Source organism: Plectropomus leopardus, chromosome 8 (genome assembly GCF_026936395.1).
Source record: "Plectropomus leopardus strain MGB_pleo_1.0 chromosome 8, ASM2693639v1, whole genome shotgun sequence".
NCBI classification, from domain to species: domain Eukaryota; kingdom Metazoa; phylum Chordata; class Actinopteri; order Perciformes; family Serranidae; genus Plectropomus; species Plectropomus leopardus.
In genome coordinates this window covers 8,585,721-8,603,910 of record NC_142183.1, presented here as the reverse complement: position 1 = coordinate 8,603,910, position 18,190 = coordinate 8,585,721, and the positions used below count along the sequence as shown (strand labels likewise).

General features: G+C 38.5%; 1 protein-coding gene across 7 annotated transcripts in view; it reads right to left on the bottom strand.

The window, feature by feature from the left end:
* The window catches only part of LOC121947781 (teneurin-3), a 284,662-nt gene that overhangs the window by 100,444 nt on the left and 166,028 nt on the right, over positions 1-18,190 (bottom strand). For all 7 annotated transcript variants that reach the window (XM_088080832.1, XM_088080831.1, XM_088080833.1 and 4 more), the window contains 5 exons: positions 16,310-16,435; positions 13,040-13,254; positions 5,601-5,811; positions 4,434-4,535; positions 1,662-1,856 (listed from right to left, as the gene is read on the bottom strand). In XM_088080832.1, coding sequence (XP_087936958.1) covers positions 1,662-1,856; positions 4,434-4,535; positions 5,601-5,811; positions 13,040-13,254; positions 16,310-16,435 — 849 coding nt within the window. The remainder of the gene's footprint in view (positions 1-1,661; positions 1,857-4,433; positions 4,536-5,600; positions 5,812-13,039; positions 13,255-16,309; positions 16,436-18,190) is intronic.

Below are 18,190 nucleotides of genomic sequence, written 5' to 3'. Positions count from 1 at the left end.
TATGTTCTTCTAGCTCCTCTACGGTATATTATAGGGTGCTTCCAATATACTGACAGCATAATTATGCTCCATTACAGGCACCAGGAAAAGGGGCACAATTAGTGTCTAGACAGATATAATCAATTACTATTAACAATTTGCAGATCAACTTGCTGATCTGGGTTAATAATTGGCAATTATGACCAACATAATAAGCCCATAGGGATAATTTGTGACAACGTCATTGTGCTTCCTCTGGAGCTGATTGCTCTGTGCAGTCCCACATCTGCTTGGACACTGATATCGATTATTTACCTGAACCAATTCATCAAACTGGAGCTCTTAAATGCAAGCTTGAAAATACAAATGGTACCATTTATGTTTCCTTCCAACATCACCTCACTTAAAACAAAACCACAATACGTTCATTTAGTTCAGTGGTATTGAACTGATGGGTCATGGTCCAAAAGTGGGTCGCATGTGCATTCTGAATGGACCACAAGTGATTTTGTCAAGTACAGACCTGCAGGCTTTGTTAGGTGTTCAACCCGTTTATTTTCTTATTTTTTCCCAGTACAGCACCTATTTTATTGCCTTATTCTTGGTACGATTTGACCGACTAATCCTTTGAAACCTAGATTGATACCGGTTTTCATGTGCTGCTTTCAGACACCTTTTCACAAGTATTTAAAACATTTGAATTGTTGGAAAAAGGCAATGAGCAACTTCAAAAGAAATGCCAAGTAAATTGCAAGAAATTAGTAAAGGGTGACAAGAAAAAAAAACTGAAAAAGAGACAAAAAGATTTAGAGAATTATTAGAAACATATAAAAAAAACTAGGGGAAAAATGTAATTAAAAAAGTACTTTCTTTTTGGTCATTTCTTTGTTTTTTATTTTATTTTTTGCTAATTCTCAGGAATTTTCTTGTAACCTTTACTAATTTCTTGCTAATTTTTGGGTTATTTTCTTTTAAAAGTTGCTCTATGCTTTCTTTATATTACTGACTAAGTTTTAAGTAATTGCACTTTATTATTGCAATATGTTTTTTTCTTCATTGTGTTCTAAGCCCACGTGTTGTTTACATTTTGTGAAATAAAACTGAATATGCCGTAATTTATCTTTTGTGTGGACCTTGAACTAATGACAAAGGAGAGATCTGGACCCTGTGTTTGGACCAGTTGGGAGCCACTGATTAAGTAAACCCGATCGCTTTTTTAGTGTAAGATAAAAGAGCCAAACATGTAAATCTGAGCTGATAATTGTCTTTTGTCTCCATGAGGATCAATAAATCTAAATGCACTGAATTGAAGGGAGAGGCAGGAAAGGTTGACAAGAGAGAAGCAGCTCTTTTTCAATAAACGGAGGAGCAGATGCCATTGACTGATCGATTTTAACAGGTGTCTTCAACTGTGGAGCACTCCAATAGGTGACTGCATCAACGGGCCGCGCACAATCTGTTCCAGCTTGTACCCTCATGTGGTCCAAACACTAACAGGGAGTTAATTTATACACACGGTATCAATAACAACATCTAAAGCATTATCCGCTCAGTGGACTTGAAAATAACCGATTGTTTCGCCAATGGACTGTGACCATTCCCCCTGAGCCTCACACCAGAAATATGTTGTATCTAGCTGCGTCCAATCTGATGGGAAGACACTTTCCTTTTTCACCGTTTACCTTGCTCACAGTTGGGTCCTTTGTGGCCGGTGTTGCACACACAGTTGCCCGCCACGCACAGCCCGTGTCCCCCGCATAGAGGATCGATACACTGGGAGGCAGGGACGTCACACTCAGTGCCCTTCCAGCCGCTGTAGCACTGGCAGCGCCCCCTGGTGTACTGGCCGTTCCCGCTGCACAGGACCGGACAGGCAGCTGAGGAAAGACAACAGGTTTCATTGTGCTGCACCGAGATGCCTTTCACAGGTATTTAAATCTTTGAAAACTAAACAAATTGGTGCAATTTCCGTCAGGAACATGGAAAAAAGACAAAATGAAAGAAATTAGAAGATTTAGATAACTGCTTGTAAAAAAGTTAGGAGAGAACAATTCCAGCAAACTACAGATGTTTTTTTGTTTTGTTTTTTATTGGATTATCATTTTCAAGCAGTTTTCCAATTTTTGTTTTTTTTATTTATTTATGTAAAACATTCCAATTTTCTGTTTTGTTTGGGTTTTTTTTCTTTCTGATTTTCAAGCAGTTTTCTTGTATTTTCTTTCTAATTTCTGGGTAATTTCTGCTAAAGTTGCGCATGGCCTTTTTTCCATGTATTTGAAATCAAGCAGATATGCCCAGGTTGTAAAGGGTTAAAAAATTAACCTCATGTAATATCAAGGGGGTTGTGGTATATCTTTATTTTAAAGTAGATGTCAAGTGATCTTCAATATCTCTATATAAAAATAAATCAGAAAGACTTCAACTGTGGTCCATTTTTCAGGGAATGGTTTGACATTTTGAGATAAACACTTATTCATGGAGTTTGTATTAAGACTGGAAAACAAGGGGAAAACAGCAAGCATGGCTCTGTCTGCCTTACTTTTGACTTTATTGACACTTCATATCTAGTTTGTTTAATCGATAAAAAAACCAAAGCATGAAAAAAACCCAATTTGCTGTTTTACGCAGGGTTATGTTTCAGACTATTTCTCAGATTAAACCAGCTGCTCAGCAACCAGTGGAAACTCCAGGGAGTTACTGGTCACATATGACATGTTACAGTTACATATATAGCACACAGACATGAGAGTGGTATCTATCCTCTCATCTAACTGTTGGCAAGAAAGTAAATAAGCATATAAATAAATACGCTTTATGTTGCTGCTTCATGTTGCATGCACGGCTATTTTGTGCATTATGTTGTTGCTGTGCTTTAGTTTTCTGCTGTTGTTCTACTGTTTCTACTGTGGCTTGTGTATGTGTATGTTGTTCCGTTATGTGAATTTTTTTTAAATATTATTTTTGTGGCTTTTTTGCCTTTATTAGACAGGACAGATTAAGCATGAAAGGGGGAGAGAGAGCGGGGACGACACGCAAAAAAGGGCCGCAGGTTAGAATCGAACCCGCAGCCACTGCGGCGAGGACACAGCCTGTGTACATGGGGCTCCCGCTCTCTGTAGTTTGCGCCGCCACATGTAGCTACAAGCTAACTTCAGGGTCATTGGTTGCAGATATTGTAAATTTCCCCCCAATTTTGGATCATATTCCTGCTGAAACATGTTCAGTTGTGTTTAGAAGCTTTAATTGGTGATTTTTCATGGTACGAAGTGCACTCATTTTCTGCTACAGTGACTCCATGACTTGTTGGTTTATGAGATTGACTGTTTTGATGGATTAGAAAAGAATATGGGTTGGACTAGATAAGCAGTTTGCTTCTTCCTACTCTGTTTGGGAGATCAAATATTTATTTATGTTGCTTATTTGAAATCTGTTGCATATGTTCACTGTTATTTATTGGTTATTTCTGTTCTTTTTTTGTTACATATACATAGCATTTTATTTATTTATCTATTTTCAATTTTCGGAATAAAGTATATAGAGCAGAGATGCCAAGATATGAAAGAGCCACAAATGCTGACCAATCAGAACAGACCGTTTTTTGTTTTGTTTAAAGAGACAGGTGCTAAACGGGGTGTCGTAGAGGGTGAATACAGGTGTTGTAGCACAGACAGGATGAGGAAAAGAATTGTTTTCTGCCCACTGAAGCGTGTAAACATTATTTTAGGTTTCTGCTAGAACAAGCATAAAGCTGAAAATGAGCACAGTAGGTCCTCTTCAATCTCAAACATGTAGAAAAGCAGAGAGCTTTGATTTGACATACATGCCTCTGAGATTTGGGGGTTACTCAAATACTATGAATGTGAAAGGAATTTGTGTGTGTGTGTGTGTGTGTGTGTGTGTGTGTGTGTGCGTGCGTGTGTGCGTGTGTGTGTGTGTGTGTGTGTGTGTGTGCTCAATGCATTAAAATGTGTTTCAATAGACTGTAGATTTAGAGTAGCTGAGACAGTAAAGCCTGAAGTTTACTTACTATCTGACATACTGTATATATGCCAAGTATCAATATATCCACAACAAGAAAATACAGGAACGATTTATTGATCTAACTGTACAAAACACAATTTTTTGAGATTTCTTTTCTTTTTTTTTTACTTAATTAATTTATCTTTCAATGTTTGGGCACTAAAAACAAAATTCAGTTCACTTTAACTGTGTTTAATTTAAAGTGAACTGAATTTTATTTTAGTTTGGGCACTAAAAACAAAATTCAGTTCACTTTAACTGTGTTGGATTGGCAGCAAAAAAACTAGGCGAATAAAACCACAAGAATCAGGACAGCTGGATACCTCCAGAGGTTACGGAAGAAAAAATAGATTTCTTAAAATGTGTGGTAACTGACCCTTTAAATCATATGCCGAATGGACAGAATAAGAATAATATATGAGCTTAATAATTACCTCTGGAGCAGTACGGCCCTATGAATCCTGGGAAGCAGTGACACGATCCCGCCACACACTCTCCGTTCCCGTAGCAGTTGTGTGTGCACTCTGTGACAGATTCTGTGGAAACAGCAGTGAGCAGCTATTAATAACTCACCAGATTGTCACATTATAGCAAATCTGAAATTCCTCCTTAATATAACATTTGACAACTGTACAGTTTACTGCGAGAGATACTAACTTTCCTTTTTTTTTTTTTTTTCCAGTGCCTGAATCCAGGCTTTCTAAGCGTCCCTTATCTGCAGCACTCGTATCAGGCGCGGCATACATTTACAGCTATTTGTCCATGTCCCACTAAGGTCTAAGCCTCCATAACATGCAGGCTGCAGCCCCACTCCTCGCATCGAAGCTATGTTAAGTAAAAGCCACATGGGCATTTTAAATTAGACCAAATAATTCCATTTTCCTTGACACATTTTGCTTTCCTCCTGTCTCCTCTGCCGCCACATCCTCCCCCTTCAACCCCTTGAATGACTGATCATGCCCGAGCCATGCAATCTCCTGAGTGTTTACAGCACAAATCCTCTCTGAGTTGAAGTTAATCTGACATATCCTACAGACAGATCTTGTGTTCATTCAACAGACCATCGCTCATGAACGGCGGCCCCAAAAGACCAGGGCCCTCATTTTGATGGGCGTTAAGAGGGCAAACTTTTTTGTTATTACTCCGGCTTGTATTGGATGTTCATTGAGCTGGCGTCGGACCAGGGCAATTTTGACCTCGCACATCGATACCTTCATATTTGTAGGGGCGGATCAATGGGACTCCCCAAAGGAAATAGAAAAAAACCTCAGTGTTTTTCCTTTCTAAAAACCCACAAGGAAATTTCACAGACTTCAGAACGCTGAAGAGGTTGTTAGGAGGGAAGGATCAATGGCGTGTATGGGCTCGTATTATAGTGTCGAGCACAATAATCCACTACCCTCCAATGGAAACTTAGATCTGCCTCCTAGGTGGCTCAAAGTTTGTGAGGCTCAGCTCATTTGTACCGTAGCCAGAATTTCCTATAACTGTTTGCTCATGCAGGCGCAGCTGTTTAAGGAAATTAAAGTCTCCCAAACATGTCATTACACATCATTCCAATCACACTCATCAGCCACCGCCGCAGATGTGTGTCCTCGTACCCTGAATGATGGTGTTATAGGACACTGTCTCAGCGCTACGTCCGTCGTTATAAAACGCCAGGTGCCACACTCCTGAGTCCAGGTACTGGATGAATCCGGCTTGGTGGACGGTGACCGGATGATCCAGGCGAGCCCTCGTCTCCGGTTCGCTCTGAGTCCGATGCTCTTTGGCGATGAGCCGGCTGCCGTCCAGTAGCTCCACAAAGTCATACTGCAATTAAAAAAAAAAAAGATTCAGACAGATGCAGATGATTGTTATTTAACGTCGGTGTAATTAAATCAGACAGTGAAGAGGCGAGAGAGTTCAAAAAGTTTATATTCCCTTCTAGTGGATGCTTTGTATGCAGCTCCTCTAGTGATAACAGTCTGAGAGGAACTCTTCAAAGTTGTAACGCAAGACACAACCAGAGCGGGTCTGTATACCTGACAAATATTCAGAGTATAATAAATGTTGGTTTTTCACTGGCAGTTATTTGGAGTTGATAGATGTTGTTTGGAGAGTTGTTTGTGTGCTGATAGAGCTGATATGGCTCTGGGCTAATGCTCGAAAAAATATTCCAAAAATATATTGTTAACTCTGACAGGAGTGCACTTAGAGAGACTCTGGCAATGTGCTTGTTATAATCTGTTAAATTAACACTGATGATGTACTGTGTAGATGCACATACTTAAAATTCAGAGTTATTCCCTGCGAGTGTACCTGCATGAAATACAGATAAAAGGATAAACTAAGGAGAAAGCTTTCTTTAATGACATTTAGACTCAATTTTATTCACTGCCTTTTAATTAAAGTTCATTCAAAACTGTGACTAGTGTTTGATATGCTTTATTGTTTCTTTTTAATATGTGTAAGAATTGCAGCAGGAATCCTGACATGCAGTTAAATAAATAAAGGGGACTAGAAGCTAACTATGTAAAGCTGTGTACTGTAAGAATGTAATAATACTTAATTGTAAGTATTTTTGAGAGTATCTGTACTTTTGGAGTTTTTAATATTCCTGTCAACTTAAAATGTTACTCCTCTACTTTTCCACTAAGCATTTTAGTTACTGAGTAAAAAATATGGAGTGAACTGAGTAAGGGAACGAGAAGAAGCAGACAGACTAATGAAGATGCATTTTAGATCCTTTAACCCTTTGTACCCCAAGCAACTGGTGCGATTTTGTGCAAAACAATGGGAAAAAAGGTAATGAGCAACTTGGTAAGAAATGTTCCACAAATTGCAAAAAAATAGTACATTATACAGAAAATTATTTTTAAAAAGCTTGGGAAAATGCTGAGGGAAAAAGATAGGAAAAAACTAGATTTATAACTATTATAATTACATATTTAAAGTTATTACATTCTTTATAGCACATTTTTCCAGGTTATTTCCCTTTTTCTTTTCTTTTTTTTTCTTTTTTCAGGTCATTTTCTTGAGCTTTTTACTAATTTCCTTTGTGCAAATATCTGGGTCATTTTTTCCTTCATTGCTCATTGCTTTCTCCCCATGTTTTTGAAAAACCAACTTGTTATTCTTCAAGGGTAACTTCAAGAAATTAACTTCATAAGTCTCAAAATTCTGACTGCTTGCTTTTTAATTAACAGCATTTATTTAAACTTTTACTTTCAAAACTTTTACATTTAAAATGATAACATTAGTTTTTATACTTTAGCACAGTAAACATCAGATAATGGAAGAGTTTTACTCTAATAATTGTCTAATAGGTGTCTTTAACTTCAACTAAAGTCATTTTCTGTTAATATATCTGTGCTTTCAGATACTCCTGCTGCCACTGCAGATGTACAGTATGCAGTACAGCACACACAGTATATAAAAAATAAATATAACACACTATTTACCTCAGGCTTATTTCTTGCCTATATGTTGGGATTGCAGCATAACAGTCTCTATTTTTTTCCTAACAAACATTGATTTACGGGATAAACAAGGAGTAACGAGTCATTCCTGCCAAGCGAAACGAGTAAAGCGGCGCATCTGCTCTGGCTGCACCTGCTCAACACCTGAACCTCATTTTGACTGAGGCTGTAGGGTACAGAGCTCTGCAGCAAAAAAAAAAAACAGTGTAACACATAGCAGCAATCCCCCGAACAGGCTATAGGCTGCAGAGGAGCACAGCAGATGCAGACAGATCCCCTGGCTGAGGGAGTTGTTAGCTACGCAGATGTACTGAGCCTATAGTGAAGACTCGGGGTGGGAGAGAGTCTGTGGGCTGCTCAGACTGTGATGCATAAAGATCGGCACTGTGGCTGTTTTTTTTTTTTTACAAGAGCTGGGATTTACATCTGATGATGAGGCTGTTGCAGAGAGCTTCGATGAGCTGCTTATCCACTGTTTTTTCTTTTAATACTGATACACAGCTGAGTGTTTTTTGTTATTTAAATTTAAAACTTGTGTGCTTTCTATAAAGTAATATCTAGCATAATTTTAAGATATGGAAAAATTGCAGAAATGTTGATGCTTTAGTGTTTTTTTCCCCTCATACCAAATTACAAACAGGAGAATATATTTTATAAAAACAACACCAGTTTGAGCAGTTGATATTCCCTGGCTTAAACACACACACACACACACACACACACACACACACACACACACACACACACACTCAAACATGATTTAGGAAAATGAATATGAAAATGAAGTTTTTTTTATTTTTTAAAATAAAGCTCCATTAATTAATATTTTCATACGTAGCATCCCATCTAGTATAGTTCTTAAAACTAGTTAGATTTAAGACATTTTTAAAATTCCACTCCAATTATAAAATAACAAAAATTAAAGAAAAAAAACCCACAAACCGACATCAATAGAACTGCGATGTATTTGGACGTTAGTTGGTGGGTTTTCTATGTGATTTTTTGTTTCTCAGCCTACATTAGGGATCTCACCATTTCCATTCCCACATTGTGAGTTTAAAAAACTCCTGAGCCTCGTATGCACAGCCTTATATTTGTTTCAGCCACGCTGCTAAATCTTGGTCACAGAGCCAACGTTCGTTTAATCTGCACTTCCCCCTGTCGTCCAGGGGGACAGCTAACTAGCAGACAGTGGATACTGTGCTCAGAGCATCCCAGCTGGAAACAAAACATAAATGCTGCTGGTTCCACGACTCTGATCTGCTTGCTGTTAATGCAAATGCCAAATGCATTTGGTAATGAATTAAAAAATAGATTTTACCACTTATTTACTTACTTATTTACTTTGCAATGCAAAGTCTGATTAAAAAAATATTCATAAAATCCTACTCATGTTTTAGCCTTTTTTGGATATTTGAAAGTCATTTAAAACTGATAAAGGCCTTACTGGCATTACCTTTTAGACTTTTTCAGGATCTACTGGAAACCTGATGAAATGACCTCTATGTGTTTATTGTGATTTTTACCCCAAACTGATTTCAACCCTAATCTGCAGCCCTATTGTGCTTTTTAGCCGCTTTCAGCTCACTGCATCAACTTGTGACCTGCAGCGAAATCAAAACAACCCCACACCAACCAACTATTTTCCAGCAGCAGCAGAAAGCTGTTTTCAGTGAAGAAAGTGATAAACCCACTGTGAACTACCTGCCCAGCACTAAACAGCAGAGAGAGAAAGTTAGCAACCTGCTGGTAACTTTTAGCCTCCAAAGAGTCTGTTTTTTTGTTGTTGTTTTTTTTAGACAAAACCAGAGCTGAAAGAAGAGTAAATGTTGGACGTACATTCATCAGGGGAGCAGAAACAAAACTACAAAGAATGCTTGTGTTGCTGTGTTTCTGGTTGTTATTTAGAAGCCTTTTTACACCAAACACAAGTATTTGTTGTGAATAAACAACATGGCAATTAAAAACTTGAATTCAGTCATCTCTATGAGTACATCTACACCGCATGGAAAACTTTCATTTTCCTCCCTGTGTTCATTTTTTTGTTTTATATTTCACCACAAATGATTTGATTTCTGTGAATTCTGGATGCCCGTATAAACAAGCCTACCAATAAATTATTTGCTCATAAAATAAGTAGATTTTCTAAAACGCCCATGCCAAGCCGTCACACAACAATATGGATATTTGTCCACAAAATAGTGTTTCTTTGACAAGTAAAATAAAGATTATAAAGACAACAAATGTAAGCAGAACATCTAAGAAAGCGTGGCAGCTTTAGACTCTGTTCAGTCCACTCACAAATGAAGATAACCACTGCAATTAACATCAGCATGTACACTTGTTACAATAACATGGCCCCAACCGAAAGGAAACGCAACATCATTATAACTTTTCTATTGCAGACTTTGCAGAATAATAAGCCTCTCGGCCTCAATGGAAAAGTCACAACAAACTGATTGTGCGGATGGAGGTTTTTGATCCTATGGGCTCCTGTAATTACATATTTCAGGTTACTAAAGTGATGAGGTGCTTAACTGATTTCATGGTGAATTTGACCAAAGGTGATATAACAATTTCTTTTGATGTATTTTTATGTTATTGTACCAATTTATTTTCTTGACAATCCTACAAAAGCACATATATAGTTTGTATGTTTGTTTGCTGAACTGTGACTAGTTTTTTTTATGTCCTATTCTTTCTATTTTCTGAGAAAATAGCAATGTATTATTCAACTTTGAATAAACATTTTGCCAAAAAAAAAGTTGAGAGTGTAGTAAAAACAACGCTGACTGCGCAAAACTTACATTTTTGGTGGAGTGCACAGGATGTAAATATATGTGTCGAACTTGGTGTGAAAGACTCAAACTGGAGAACCGTTTGCTGTTTCTCTGGTTTGTTTTGTATTGTTTTGTGTCGCTGTCTTTAGTTTCATTGTATGTGTCATCTTTTTGTCTCTTTTGACTGTTTGTATGTTTGTTGTTTGTTAACACTTATTTTGTTGTCACTGCATTTCGCAATAAAAAAAAATGGGAAAAAAGTGTCAACAAATTATATATATTGTTATTTTGGTGTTTATGTTTTGTCCCTGGGGTGAAAAGGCCTTTTAGTCAGCAACTGTTGGCTATCACTTTGGGCAAAACAACTGAATAACATGATCATACATCAGCGCTTTCCAGCTGTCATCTCATTATTGAGTTCTTCTTTGTCTAGTGACCAAAAAAAATTAATTAAATCAGTATGTGCTCAACATCCATCCTCACAGAAACACAATGGGGTCCCAAACAGCTGAAAGAAAAGGGACAAAAAGTACATTAAAACGGGATTTAACGCTCAGGAATGTGACAAACACAGACCCAGGCAACCTTTCTGTTGACTTGCAAACGATAGGAAAGAGAGCATTATGTGCGGGGCAGGTGAAGTCAACACTGTGATTTAAACCCCTTTGAGTGGAGCAGGCGGGCAGGAGAGGGATATTAACCTGGCGGAAGTTGACTTCTTTGTGTTGTTGGCTTGAGGGGGAAGTAATAAAACAGTTCATCCCACGAGCCCCAAACCTCCTGGCCAAGTGCATACATCTCGATTAGGCGGTGTGAAAGCCCCCCAGCTCATCTCAATCCAACAATGCGAGTGAATAACAGGCAAGAGACCAAGCGTGGAGAGACTGCCGGATGCCCCACGGACAGAGGGGGAACGCTCACAGCCTGCAAATTCCTCAGATTGAGTGAACTTAGCCCGGCAATTGATAGCAACCCATTGTAAATTCTTGGGAAATAAACGACAAAAGTTTGTTTCTTCTAAGTTGTTTGGTTTGGATCAGCGCAGACAGACATTCGATAGCAGACGGAGGAAGTCTGTGTTTGGGAGAGGTGGGAAAGCTGTTGCACTTAAATGCTGTCTTGTCTTCCGAGCTGTGAATACGACGAACAGTCAATATCTCTCATTGGGGTCTTTCATGCTCAGTTAAGTAAATGCATTGATTTGTGGCCCTGGTCCCCGAACAGTATGTGATTTAGAGGTGGCAACAATAGACACAATGTCCAGCATTGACAAGCCTGAGTGTCTGTACAACAATTGCCGGAGGCATAAAAGTAGTGTCTTGTTAATTAGTACCCTTTGCTCTTTGATTTTTGTGGTCTTCTTTTTTTTCACCTTGAAAGTGCAACCAGCTCACCTGTTGTCACTCGCATCTGACTTCCTTCCGTCAAAGAGTGGCCCTGACTGTCTACACTTGAGTGAAGCCCATCTTTGCTAAGAGAGAATGTCAAGAAGGTGAAGCTAAGAGCTTTTGCAGTCAAGTGTGGTGGAAAATAGCCATTGTCTGAGTGCTTCCATCACCATCACCAGACATCGGACATTCGGATGCCCAGAAATGTCATTCAAGTGACACATCAGGCATTTTAGAAACACTTCAATTTGCAAATGGCAGACGTTTAGTGCAAGCGAAAGACGTGCATGCCCACACAGGCAAATCGAAGCCGAGAGGAGAAAATAAACTAGTGCCCAGCTCTAATTTGCAAATGCATACATGTCAGGAATTTAAATAAGGGACTTCATACAGGCACATAAAGAACTCTATTAAACAATATGCATTTACATTGTTTATGTTTTTTTAACTCAAATGTATCTGATTCCACCTAGAAACAGACGTCTATAATAAAAGCAGTGAAATTACCTCTTTACATCCTAAAAGCTGCTAATTTCTTGATTAAACAGCTAATCACATGGTTATCTTTAATGTAAAAGTGATAAACCCTCCGATAATTTTTACTGTTAAAGCCAGTGAACTGACCCAGTAATGAGAGCTCGACAGCAACAATGCCCTGAAAGGTGAAGGACCTGAACTCAGGAGTGTAGGACTCAGAAAAATGACTTGAAAGTTGTTTTGGTGCCCAGTTAAAAGGCATAATAATGGAAATTGTCAATTTATTTGTTTCTCTACATAGGAATCTTGAGCTCAAACTTTGACTTTGACCCTTATTCAAAAGGTAATACCCTAATTTTGTCTAGGGCAACTGAGAAATTTAACAAAAAAAAAGGCACAAAAAATAGCAAGAAAATTACCTGAAAATAAGCAATAGATACAACAACAAAAAAGGGAACAGTAAAAGAACAAAAAACAGGAAATAACCTGAAAAAATGCCAAAATAAAATGATAAATATAAATTATAATAATAATAATAATATATATATTTACTGTAACCTACTTTTAAGTATATAATAATTATAAATATAGTTTGCTTGATATTTTTCATTAATTATTTGATCATTTTTATAATGATTCACCCACTTTGTTTTTTCAATCGTCACCTTTTATTTTATTTTATTTTTTTGCAATTTGCAGGACGTTACTTATCAAGCTGCTGATAACCTGTTTCCCATGTTTTTAAAAATAAATTCAACACAGGTTTGTCACATTTTCTCCTGTTTTGAAAGCCATTTGAACACAACACTCATCCAGATCTGCAATTGATCCAGGGTTTTAAGGGTTAAGTAATCAATAACATAGAAGATTCATAAGGTGTCAGTTTCATAGTCTTTAAACTTAAAGCGATGTACCGGATTTAAAAAGGCCTTACCTGAGTGTGAGACGGTGCGAGACCCTTTCGTCCGTAGACTCCAATCAGTGCGTTCTTCTGTACTGAGATGTTGAACTTCAGGAAGCGTGGCTGCTCCATGCTGAGCTGAGAACGCCAGAACACGCCGGGCGGGACACTCTGACCCACCCTCTTCCCTATGTCGACCTGTCCCGTGTCGATGGAGTTGTTCTCCTGATGGAGCACCGTAGTCCTTCCTAGAAGACACAAACACACCCGCATTATGCCAGGTGTTACAGAAAACAGCACAGCTGAGGTAATATGCTATAAATCAGTCATCACAGCGCCTTTCATGCTATCAGCTACAGTGAAACCTTCACATCTAAAATGCAATCTTGCTTTTTATGTAAGCTTTTGATCCTCGGATATCAGTAAATGTTGCACTCTATCTTTCCAGTGTAATCTCATTCCTTTATTCAAGCAGGGACTTAACAGTAAAGACAGTCATATCTTTTCCAAATGAGCAGTGAGCAAGCAAGACAGGATTAAAAGTAATGGTTCCCTGTGGTCCATGATGCACTGCTCACCACATAAAAAAAGACTAAATATAATTGGCTTTTTATAAGACTCTAACAGGCCGCGTCTCCCATCTTTTCTCTGGTCCTGATGACTCACAGAGTACGGCCTCATCGCAGATAAGGTCTAAATGGAATCTGTCACATCTACCGAGCGCTACCTTGCCGGAGCAATAACAGCAAATCAAAACAATTTTGCGAATGATGTCCTTAAACTGTGTCCTCACAGCGCCAAAGATTGAGAAACGGCCGGTTTTAATGTGACTCACGCTCACATGAAAAACTGCAGTCTGCAAGGTGCAATTACAAGAACAGATTTCATTGTTAAGAAGAAAAATAAAGCGTTTTAAAGTCCTTGCCTCAGAAGCTCTATTGTGGACAAATTGCTGCTTTGCTCTTTGCCGTGGCAATGACTTTAACTTGTTAGGTGGACGACGCAGAGTTGTCCCGCTGCATAATAAAAGCTCAACCTTTGCTCCTGCATCTCGTGAGAAGCGTTCCAGCGCGAGGACCTGTGTACACTGTCGCTCTGAGTGTATCTGTTTGTGCCAGGCCTCCGTTATTTGCATCCCTCAGTGCTGCGTGTGTAATGAGGCCATTGCCTGTCACTTTAGCTTCAGTCAAAGTGAGGACTGGAAGCCAAGTTTACCTCTGGGGAGAATAATAGCCAGCTATTGATTGCCTTTAAACAGTCCAAAACCTGCCTCATGCTATCTTAATTAGCAGTACTTATGAGGATTTAAATCTAGCCGAGTTTAAACAATTGAGCTTTTGCCTGGCCCGCTCGACTCAATTAATGCCTCCGTGGCCGTGCATTTTAAACGCAGCGGTGTGCTTGGAGATTAATTTGGTGGCTTTTGCTGTAAAGGTGAGCTAAGATGGCCTGCCTTGCTTGTTGTTGAATACACAATGCTCCGAGATTATGATTAGGTACTACAAAGCTGTGTGGAATCACTCAATTAATATTCAGAAGGTGAGAGATCTCAATAAACTGTAGAGGCTGACTGGGCATCGCGCGCCATACATTTCACTCTGTCATTTATGAGGCCAAACGGTTTGCTGGTGCAATTTGTCGTTCTTAATCGTCATTTGAACCTTTACTGGATTTAATTTGTATTCCTTAACCTTTTTTTAAAGGTCCAGCGTGTAAGATTAAGGGGGATATGTTGGCAGAAGTGGAATGTAATATAACAGGTAGGTTTTCTTTAGTGTATAATCACCTGAAATTTAGAATATTGGTGTTTACTTAACCTTATAATAGTGTTTACATCTACACAGGGAGCAGGTCCTCAACCACTGAGTCCACAATATTGCACCGCCGTATTTGTACAGGAGCCCAGAATGGACAAACAAACACTGGCTCTAGATAGTAGGGGTGGTGGTAAAATCAATACAGCGTAATATCGCTACATTTTGTGTGCCAATATCGTATCAATGCAAGAATCGATTTTTTAATATATAATTATTATTTTTTAAATTTTAAGATATAAATTACTAATATCATAAATACAAACTTAAATTTTGGTAGCCTAGTAGGATTATGAAATAAATTTTTCAGCTTTTTCAGTCCATCAGATTAGTGGTTCCCAACTGGTGGGTTGCGGTCCAAAAGTGGGTCGCAGGTTCATTCTGAATGGACTGCAAGTGACTCGTGAACGTGACAACGTTGTGTTTGTTTTGAGGTGAGTTTCATTTTATTGTTTTCTAAGCCAACAAGTTGTTTACATTTCGTGAAATAAAATGAAAGATGTGGTAATTTATCGAATGTGTGGGCTAATTACGAAGGAGAAATCTGGATCCTATGACTGAACCAGCTGGGAATCATTGCTCTAGACACATTTTGCTGCATTAAAAATGACAGAAGAGAGAAACCTTATGCCTAAAAAGGTATCTTATTGGATAAAACAGATGATGAAAATGTTTTCCTTTGGGGACATATGTTACAGTTGAACAAAGGTAATAAATCACAATATGTAATCGAAATATGTTACTGCAATACAAACATATTGATTAATGCTTAAAACCGAAATGTTACATCACGACTAAAGTATTGTGATAATATCATATCGTAGGTCTCTGGTGATTCCCACATGATACGGCCATTTCCGTTTTCATGTAAGCCACCATTCTTAGCAGCCCCTCCACAACGAGCATTGGCAAAAAAAGAAAAGAAAAGAAAGAAAAAGATATTTAACGTGAAACTGCTTTATTCAGTTTTCTTGCTGGTTTAAAATCACTGTGTGTTTGTTGTTGCATGTAATTCGTCTCCTGGTAAAAATCTCCTGAACAATGAACACCGAGGACAGGGCTGTGTCTCGTTACCAGGAGAAGTTTCATTTGTATGAAATCTGTCGTCCTTACCAATATATGCAATTAAATGCCCCTTAATTTTCCTTTTAATTACCATTTCATTTCAAAACGCATTAATTACACAGCTTAGTTTGCTTCATTTAAGACAAGTTGAGAATATATCCACTCAAATCTTCATCTAAGTAGCATGAGGAACATCTGGTCAACATCCTGTTTTGCCAAGCCTTTAGTTTGCTGAGTTTATTATTTTTGTTTCTAAAAATAAAAACCCTGATGGCACAATATTGAAAAAGTAAAGCAAATTACCTTAAGAACATTTCAGACAAGCCAACAAGAAAAGAAACAATATAATTCCTGTGCATTAATAATGAAAAGGCTCATTTGAATGCTAATTAAATGTTTATTCAGATGTCCTTTACTTCCTCACCGTCAGCAGCCAGAGCTGTCACTATGCTCGACTGAGTGGGCCCCGTCTTCCCAACTCCTCCGTTTTCAAAAGCCGGCTGGTTGTCCAACTCTTGGAGCTGCCAATTGAGGCCGAAAAGGTGCATTGCTGTGAAATACACAAAAAAGCTGCGTGGGCTTGTAGAAATGGATAAACAAATAGAGCAAATAGTTGCACAAGAAACAATCAAGCCACTTAGGCATAAAAAGACCTGTGGGAGAAAACAACGGATGGATCCAGTGCAGGCAGGGGAAAAAACAACAGTTTAACATCCAACATTTTGAGTTTTTTGAGTCGACTCTATAATGGGTGGTTTTTGTGTAAACACAGCACTGATAGAGGCCAGGCAAAGTCATTTCAATCAATACTTTGGGACCCTGTTGCTCCATCATGTTTCCTCGGGGAGCACTGTTCATTAATGTGCCAGAGTGTCGGCACGCAGACAGCTGCTGTATCAAAGAGAGCAGAATTTCTTTTTGACACAAAGCTTTCACTTCAGACGAGCAGACGAGATACACTGGAAAAGTCTTGAACTCTCCAAGTCTAATACAAAGCAAGAAGGACACGGAGACGCGGCTACATGCGTGCAGAAGATGGAGGAAGAGACGGAGAGTGAGTCTTTTAAGGAAGAGCAAGGCAGTTTATTGAGACAGACAGTCACAGCAGGAGGAGGAAGTGAGAGGGTAAGATGCTGCAGCACTCCTCTAGTCGTCTTAGATAACTAAACTGTGTCTGGCTTTCATTCAGCCAACCTGCTTTATTGTCACAGTATTGGATGCAATCAAACCGTGTTCTTGTTGTTTTGAGAAACTGGGGTGCTCCTGTGAGCGCTGCGAGAGGGCCAATCTCCTTCAAAGTCACCAGCCAGGGAACATGCTGAGGAAGCATCTTGATTTCCGACCATTTGATCTGCGAGAGGAACTTTTCTCCAACACTAGCCGGGAAGATGGATATTGACTGCGGCAAATAACTTGAGAGGTGGATGCGGGGCCAGAGAGGATATCAAATGTGAAGGAGACCGAAAAAGAGATTCCAAACTGGTGCAGACCGTGTATCAGCGCTACGAAATAAGGTTTTGTTTAAAGCTTGCTGATGAATATACTTGGCGCCAGTTTAGCTCGAGTACACACTGCGCTGTCCTTGGCGGATCAAATGAACAGGTGCTCCGTGGCCTTGAATTCCAATCTAATAACGCAGATTTCACATTGAGTTATAATGTTTGGTTACGCAGTACATTCAGCCAGCGTCACCCCTCAGTGTCAGAATCCATTCCAGCAGCCGGTGAAACGAATCAGTAACACAAATTAATGCTGACTGGTCCGTCAATATCTTTGACAAGTCTGACTTTCCGCTCTGAATGGACTAATCTGACAGGACCTCCCTGCGTGAAAACCTACATGATCTGTGCACTTCTGTTCTTTTTTGCATCACATATAAGAATTAAGTATTAGGTAATAACATGACAGGTTTCTTGTTCTAACAAGATATTTTTTTTTTTTACCTTTTTACAAGATATTTTCACTTTATAACAAGACACTTTTCTTGTTCTAACAAGATATTTTTCACCTTTTTACAAGATATTTTCATTTGATAAGATGTTTTCATGTTATAACAAGATATTTTCATATTAAAACAAGCTGTTTTCATATTATGATCTTGTGAAAAATGGAAAACTATCTTGTTAAAACAAAAAAAAATTGTAAAAACATAAAAAAAAACTGGTATAACATGAAAATGCCTTGTTATAACATGAAAACATCTTGTCATAACACAAAAATGCCTTGTATAAAAACATGACAAATATCTTGTTATAACAAGAAGTTTATTGTTATAACATGAAATCTTGTACATGAAACATTGTTA